This window comes from Coffea arabica, chromosome 2e, assembly GCF_036785885.1.
Source record: "Coffea arabica cultivar ET-39 chromosome 2e, Coffea Arabica ET-39 HiFi, whole genome shotgun sequence".
NCBI lineage: Eukaryota > Viridiplantae > Streptophyta > Magnoliopsida > Gentianales > Rubiaceae > Coffea > Coffea arabica.
In genome coordinates, this window is record NC_092313.1 from 7,132,180 (window position 1) to 7,140,059 (window position 7,880).

At 38.5% G+C, this 7,880-nt stretch overlaps 2 protein-coding genes across 2 annotated transcripts; one reads left to right on the plus strand and one right to left on the minus strand.

Moving 5' to 3' along the window:
• Positions 1–168: 168 nt before the first annotated feature.
• LOC140036596 (pentatricopeptide repeat-containing protein At2g33680-like) lies at positions 169–3,121 on the plus strand. The gene is made up of 3 exons (XM_072078551.1): positions 169–2,503; positions 2,726–2,812; positions 2,893–3,121. Exon 1 carries the CDS (start codon positions 288–290, stop codon positions 2,427–2,429), a length of 2,142 nt encoding a protein of 713 aa, XP_071934652.1. The 5' UTR covers positions 169–287; the 3' UTR covers positions 2,430–2,503; positions 2,726–2,812; positions 2,893–3,121.
• A 919-nt stretch (positions 3,122–4,040) lies between these two features.
• Positions 4,041–6,780, minus strand: LOC113725536 (caffeoylshikimate esterase). Its single transcript, XM_027248755.2, has 8 exons — positions 6,526–6,780; positions 6,397–6,429; positions 6,137–6,263; positions 5,872–6,018; positions 5,594–5,724; positions 4,770–4,907; positions 4,572–4,670; positions 4,041–4,483 (listed from the first exon to the last, which is right to left on the minus strand). Exons 1-8 carry the CDS (start codon positions 6,526–6,528, stop codon positions 4,193–4,195), a joined length of 969 nt encoding a protein of 322 aa, XP_027104556.1. The 5' UTR covers positions 6,529–6,780; the 3' UTR covers positions 4,041–4,192.
• Between the last annotated feature and the right edge of the window lie 1,100 nt (positions 6,781–7,880).

Below are 7,880 nucleotides of genomic sequence, written 5' to 3' on the forward strand. Positions count from 1 at the left end.
TAACTTGCACTAAATATCATCATATTGAAGCAATTTTGCTGCTTCTTGATCTTATGTATGTTTCAGTTTTGGTGCCAATTTGTTTATGTGCACCTATATACGGACAAAGCCGCAGCAACATCGGATGCATCCTGGTTAAGACTGTAAAAATTGATTTACGTAATTCTGTTCTTAAGAACAGAGCTGTGACTGCTGTGACTGCTTATATATTCTCTCCGATGCTGTGACTGCTGTCCAATTTTCCGCCGGGACTTGAACAGCAGCTGCAACTTGAACCCTCTCCACTTATGAATCATGCTGCAGCCTTGACCCATAACTCCCGCGTCTTCTTCAGCAAACTTCTCGATTGCACGCTACAAAGAAACCTCCGAAAAGGCCAATACCTCCACGCCCATCTGATCAAAGCTGGCATCTCTTCCTCTTGCACCTTCCTTGCCAATAACCTCGTCAACTTCTACTCAAAATGTCATCGTTTGCAGGAAGCCTATCTCGTCTTCCAAGAAATCCAAAACAAAGATGTGGTTTCCTGGAACTGTCTCATCAATGGCTACTCCCAACTGGGCAGTCGAGACTCTTCTCTTTCAGTCCTCAAACTATTCATACAAATGAGGCACCGCAATTTTCTTCCCGATCCTCACACCTTTTCTGGCATTTTTACTGCATTGTCGATTCTAGAGAACCCAATTGTTGGAAAACAAGTCCATGTCCTTGTCGTCAAAGCAGCCGATAATTCGGATGTTTTTGTCAATAGTTCTTTACTGAATATGTATTGTAAACTAGGCATTGTTGAAGAGGCCCGAAAACTGTTTGATGAAATGCCTAATAGAAATTCAGTTTCGTGGGCTACAATGATTTCTGGATATGCAACACAGAGACTTGCTAAGGAGGCGTGTGAAGTTTTTAAACTTCTTTTCAGCGGGGGACGGACAGAGGACTTGAATGAATTTGTGTTTACTAGTGTTCTTAGTGCTTTTACATTGCCAGAGTTTATTGATATAGGGAAGCAAATCCATGGTCTTTCTGTTAAATTGGATTTGTTTTCAATTGTTTCTGTTGATAATGCCATTGTTACCATGTATGCAAAGTGTGGGAGTTTGGATGATGCTGTTCTGGCATTCAAGTTTTCAAGCGATAAGAATTCTATTACTTGGTCTGCAATGATTACAGGTTACGCGCAAACTGGAAATGGTGAGAAGGCATTAAAGTTGTTCTCAGATATGCATTTTTACGGGATGAAGCCTAGTGAGTACACTCTTGTTGGGGTGCTCAATGCTTGCAGCGATGTCGAGGCTGCTTGCCATGGGAAGCAGGTGCATGGGTATTTGTTGAAGTTGGGATACGAATCTCATATGTATATCATGACAGCTTTGGTTGACATGTATGCTAAATGTGGTAACATTGAGGATGCGCAGAAGGGATTTGAGTATTTACAGGAGCCAGATATTGTGTTGTGGACTTCCATGATAGGTGGTTATGTTCAAAATGGGGATAACGAGAGTGCTATTAACTTGTATTGTCAAATGCAAATGAAGAATATTGTTCCCAATGAGTTGACAATGGCCAGTATTTTGAAAGCTTGCTCTGGCCTTGCTGCTTTGGAGCAGGGAAAGCAGATGCATGCCCAGACAGTCAAGTATGGATTTAATCTTGAAGTTCCTATTGGAAGTGCTCTTGCAACTATGTATGCAAAGTGCGGGAATCTTGAGGATGGGAATATTGTCTTTTGGAGGATGCCTGCCAGAGATGTAGTGTCGTGGAATGCAATGATTTCTGGTCATTCACAGAATGGCCGTGGTGCTGAAGCACTTGAACTTTTTGAAGAGATGCGAATGGAGGGGACCAAGCCTGACTATGTTACTTTTGTCAACGTTCTTTCTGCCTGTAGCCACATGGGTTTGGTAGACGAAGGTTGGGGTTATTTTCGCATGATGTCTGATGAATTTGGTCTAATGCCGGGGGTGGATCACTATGCATGCATGGTCGATATCTTAGGTCGTGCTGGAAGGCTTAGTGAAGCGAAAGAATTTATTGAGTCAGCAAATATTGATCATGGCCTAGCCTTGTGGCGTATTTTGTTAAGTGCTTGTCGAAATTATCGCAACTATGAATTGGGAGCCTACGCAGGAGAAAAGTTAATGGAGTTGGGCTCTCAAGAGTCATCCACTTATGTCTTGTTGTCGAGCATCTATTCAGCTTTGGGAAGATTGAATGAAGTCGAACGTGTTAGGAGGATGATGAACTTCAGAGGGGTAAGTAAGGAGCCAGGTTGTAGTTGGATTGAGCTCAAGAATCAAGTTCACGTTTTTGTTGTTGGAGACTTGTTACATCCTCAAATTGAAAAAATAAAAAGAGAGCTATGGAGATTGATCAAGCTGATGAAAGATGAAGGTTACCAATCTGTTTCAGAGGACATTCTGGACAGCATTTGAGGCTGTGCTGATATTAAGACTATGACAAGGGGCATCGATTTATTTCTTGTATTTCTCAGGCATACAACATAGAGGTACTTTACCTTTGTTCTGCTTTCTGATACTTGGAGTTAATAATAGAGCATTTTGAGCATCTAAGTACTCGTCATGCAAAATATTGACTTTATCAGTCAGTTACCAAGTTTTTTTTGGTCATGCTGGTGAAGAATGGAAGTGCAGGATGCATATTTTTTGGGCTGTAATGCACTTCTTTCCTTGGGAAGTGTTATGAAATTTTCTTTCAGCTTTTAATTCAGGACTCAGCATGCACAAGATTTGATGCAGATGGTGAACTTTCTTGATGTGGTTATTGTCAAGCACTCGGAAACAAAAACACCTTGAAGGTACTGGAGTCATCCTATGCTTTTTTCTGGAGCTCAATTAACCCGATTCTGGTGTCTAACTTGATATTTTTCAACCTCAGCCTGATTTGGAGATGAAAGGACAGAACATGCTTTCTTGTTCGATTTGCATTGCATACCATTGACTATTCTCAAACCAAGACAGAGCTACTAATGTTTTCTGATATATCTGCAATGTAGTGTGATTATAGTATGCCCTATAAGCTGCAAATCTGGAATGTGCTTGTACTTGTACAAGGATCATGAGTACTTCTTGCCTATGTAACTAGGATTACGTTAGATGATGGATAAGGAAGAAAGAATTGCTCAATGTATATTTGACTGTCTTTGGTTAGCCTAAGCTTTTCTTTATTCTCAAGGAGGGGGATTGATTCAGTTTAATGTGCCGTCTGTTGGGGATTTGGCATTTCCAAATTGAGGCCGTCTTTTCTAACTTTTCTTCTTGGGTGTAATGGTTATGTGAACGGCTCTCACTATAACCTATAATCTCTGCAACATCTCCACTCTGTTTCTATCCCCTGGGAGCTGCATAAACTATTGTGCCTGTGGTTTGACTGGTTAAAGCTTGAATTTATAAGGCTTTTTATTACGACCGGTCGGGTATTAGTGAAATAACCGCACATGCACATGCTAGCTAATGCTTAAAGGTCATTGCGTCTTCCAAAAGATTCCTTAAGATGCCTCTCTCAACTATTGGGACAAATCTGGGATTATTAATCATAGGAGACCGACACAATAACTCAAAAGTATTAGTAAAATAAGAAGAAACAAAATGATAAAATAACTCGAGATTGGAGGTAGTAGTTGATCCACCGAAAATGTCAACCGGTAAAAATCCTTGGCCCTAAAAAAAAAAAAAATCCAACTACTTCAAATGATAATCTACTGTGGTTAATACATTTTCTGTACTTTAGCTGCTCAAGTGGTTTCTCTTCCATTGTTTCTATATATATATTTTTAAACTCTTGGGAGTCCTTGTGACAGATAAATCAAACTAAAGAAAGGTCCTCAAAAGTTCTTTTTTTTTTTTTCATGTCAAAATAGCAAATGCCTGGCTTCCATGATGAACTTCAAAAAATCAAAATCATCAAGAACCTTCCCCCCTATTCTAAAGGAATGACGCCATATTTGGAAGCTAAAGTCTACATGGTGTTGCTGAAATATTTTATTTTGGAGCAGTCCCCTTTGAACAAATTATCTGTTCAGTGACTGTGACAACTTGGAGCAAATATTACTTCTGAAAAATAAATTAATTGAGATACATATTTGCCTTTTTCACAAGCTTCTTGCTGTTACATACTAGTTTATCCTACGTACAAACTTCAATCTTTTTTGTTTTTTTTTTTTCAAAAAGAAAAAAAATTAGGCACACACTTCAGTCTTTGCTTCTGCCAAAACGTCATTTGCCAGTTTTTGTTGAATTTCCAGCCTAGAATTGCCCACAGATGTTCTCTCATCTAACCAGTTGATTACATCTGAAAATACTATATTGATGTTCTCTGGCAACTCCCCATAAGTCAGGGCATGCCACATCCCCTGATACAACTTGAAGGTCTTGTCTGAGCTAGAAGCTGTCTCGAACAACAATCTGCTAACGGATGGATCGGTTACTTTATCATCTTCACCATGAAGGACTAAAAATGGCAGCGAAACCTGTTCAATGCAATGGAATGACTTTAAATCAGAGCCCTGATGATTCCCCTGTACAAAGATATATATATTAATTTGTTTGATAACTGACCTCTTGAAGTCTTTTCTCCAAGTCCATGCTGACTGTTAATAGATGATAGCCAGTTTTTAGGCGGGGCCGTCCCTTGTAGCAGTATGGATTGGCCCTAATCTGCAGTCAATAAAACATGTAATCAATTTCAAGTATGGATTGGCCCTTTTTTTTTTCTCCTTTCTTTCAGAATTTTAAAGGGATCGTCAAGAATTTTACCTCCTCTCTAATTTGAGGAAGTCTAAAGGCTGCGTCAATAACATCTTGTGTTGGTATGATCTTCCAAGTTGGAATGAACTTGCAAAGCTTGGTCAAAACAGTTGTCACCATAGGATTTGGCCTCATTTCGTCCGCAATCTGCAAATTAATTTCCACAGTTAAATCAGGTTAGTACAAGCAAAAACAAAAAGTCTTTTAAGCAGCCGAAGTATATTCTAGCTTCTACTTATTTTAAACAAAGTCTTTATTTGTTCTAGCTCTTCAAGTTCAAGTGCAGTTGTCATCAGATTTTGTAGCCTTGCGTGTGGCTTGGCTTAAGAAAATAAAGTGGTGGCTCCCAGAGCCCCTTGCCGGCTGGGGGAAGCTATACAAGTATTTGTTCTGACTTTGACGCTAGAGGTAGGAAAGAGGGAGCCTTTTTATGAACTATTAGAAAGTAAAGTAAAAAAAGGAAGATGCTTTGTCTTCTTTGGGCAGGCAAGAAACCACTCGTGAGATGAAGACCTTCAAACATCTATGGAATCACACTTATGGCCCTACCAACTGGAATTATCAAGATAGGCTATAGGACCATAGAAAGTGCCTAATCGGTTTAAAACGTAAGCCACCAACAACAATAATAGAACTGAATGGTGGTGAAAGAATCATTGGGAGAAATTAAATGCAGTGTGAAGATAATCAAATCAAAGTGTCCAATATTGCTTTGTCATGTTGTTCCTTCCACGTAGCAGTGTCCAAACATTAAAAAAACAAGTGCCATAAAAAAGGAATCAAGACAAGTAAGAGGGAGAGGGGGTAGGGCTTGGCAGTGGAGGGTGACTCACCTTGCACATTGGAGCCACCAGAACTGCACCGTCCCAATACTCTGGCTTCTTCCTGTGTAAGAGGAGAGCCACTGCTCCTCCCATTGATTCTCCCAGTAATATTCTCATCTTCTTCCTGTTTTCTTTCCTTTCTGTAATATGAAAATCAAAACGCCAAGAAAGTCAGCCAACCACTCCTCTTACGGTCTTTGGAGATAATAAGCAAGAAAAGTAGGAGAGATTCAGCTATAGGACCCTCCTCTGATAAAGAGGAAACGGAGGAATTGTTTCATTCTTACCACAGATATCGGTGAAGTGATCAGAGCAGTCATTAACAAGACCATCAAAGTCAGGTACATAACCAGGGATTCCTGATGACTTTCCATGGCCTTCATAGTCAATCCCATGAACAGCAAATCCTGCTTTTGCAAGCCGAATTCCAGCATCTGTTGCAGCCACAAGAAAATCATTACGTTAACGTTTCTGTTCTGCTATAACTTATATGTTTCAGTGAAAACAAAAATGAAAAAGAAAGTTTCAGGAGCACGTCGAGAAATGGTTGACCTTTCATGGAGATACTGCATTCCATGGCATAACCATGACACAAGAAAATCAAAGCTTTTGGTTCACAATGCTTAGGCAACCATCTGCACGTAAACAGCTTCAATCCTCTTGAATTCAATATGAACTCCTGCACCAAAAAGAAACAAAATTTCAGAATCCCAATTAGATGCTTCACGCATACTTGGTTAAATCCTTAAACAAAGCCAAGAAAAGTATTCGCAACAAAACATCATAGAGACAGAGCAAATTAATATAATTACCTCCTCATACCGAACGTTGTCAATTTCGTTGGCCTGCAAATATTGTTACCAACAATAAGCCCCAAAAAAAAAAAAAAAAAGACAGAAAAAGAATGCATAGAATTAAAGGGAGGAAAGCGTGAAACTTACCATGAAAGTAAGATGCGAAAAGCCAATGAAGATTGTCTTGAGAAACAGGGAACGTTATCTGACCTTAACTCCCACTAAGTTAGTATTGAGAGATAAGGATTATAAGAATATAACGTTGGATGTGTATATCTATCTCTATATATGTGGTGTGAATGATGAAAAGTGGAAAGTTAATGATGGTTTTTGACGTACGAATTAAGGAGTAAGGGGGGGAGGCACCCTATTACCAATATGATATGATACGAGAAAATATGCAGAAGACTTTGAACGCAGATACGCTATTTATATGGAAAAATCAAAGAAGGCGAAAGCCGGAGAAGGGTCGCCGGTCAATTGGGAGTTGCCACTTGAAACGAGTACTGATGATAATGTGGGGCAGTCTGTCTGTTCAGTTGTAGGGAACCACTTGTTTTCTTTTCATTGGAACGTTTCTTTTCTGCTGTGTCTGGCCTTTTACCTCTTTTTTTTTTTTTAACTTCAACGAGTAGGACACTGTGAATTTCAATTATATCTTCTCGTTTTTATTTTTGGGTTTTGGACAATTTTACCGCTATCAGATAATTTTTTTACAGAGCTTATAAGGCTATATGGATATGTATTTCCCTACCCAAAAAAAAAATTATATATATATATTTATAAATGGATAAGTATGACCCAAAAATGTTATTGAACCCTTTCCTAAAGCTACTTGGAATGATAATTATATACTATTAATTCTGCAATATAGAACAACTTTGGGAGTACCTAATAGTTATTATTATTAGGGTAAAAAATCTCAACGGCCACTAAATTATTAGTCAGATCATGTTTTGGCCATCAAACTATTTTTCGTCAGTAATTGACCACTAAACAACTTAATCAATAAACTCGTGACCATTTAGTCGATAATTGCTCTTAATCTGTAAAATTAACAGCTAATCTGTGAAATAAGGTCGCATAATTGTTAGACAAAATTACCCTGCACTTTGCCACGTGTACAGCTAATTTCATAGATTAAGAGCAATTATCGACTAAATGGTCATGAATTTACTGATTAAGTTGTTTAGTGGCCAATTACTGATGAAAAATAGTTTGATGGCCAAAATATGATCTGACCAATAGTTTAGTGGCTGCTGGGATTTTTTGCCCTTATTATTAAAATTAACATTCGAGAATTACACACGATGTTATGGTCACCAAAAAGAATTATGAAACCTTTTTTTCCAATCAGAAATTGGATTACCGATTTTTTTATTTGAAAGGAAAGAATATTGCTTCAACAAGCACGAACAAAGGCAAAAAAAAAAAAAAAAAAAAAAAAAGTGACGATTTCCTATTATTTATTTTGGATAGGAACTAACGATTTGAAGGCTCCA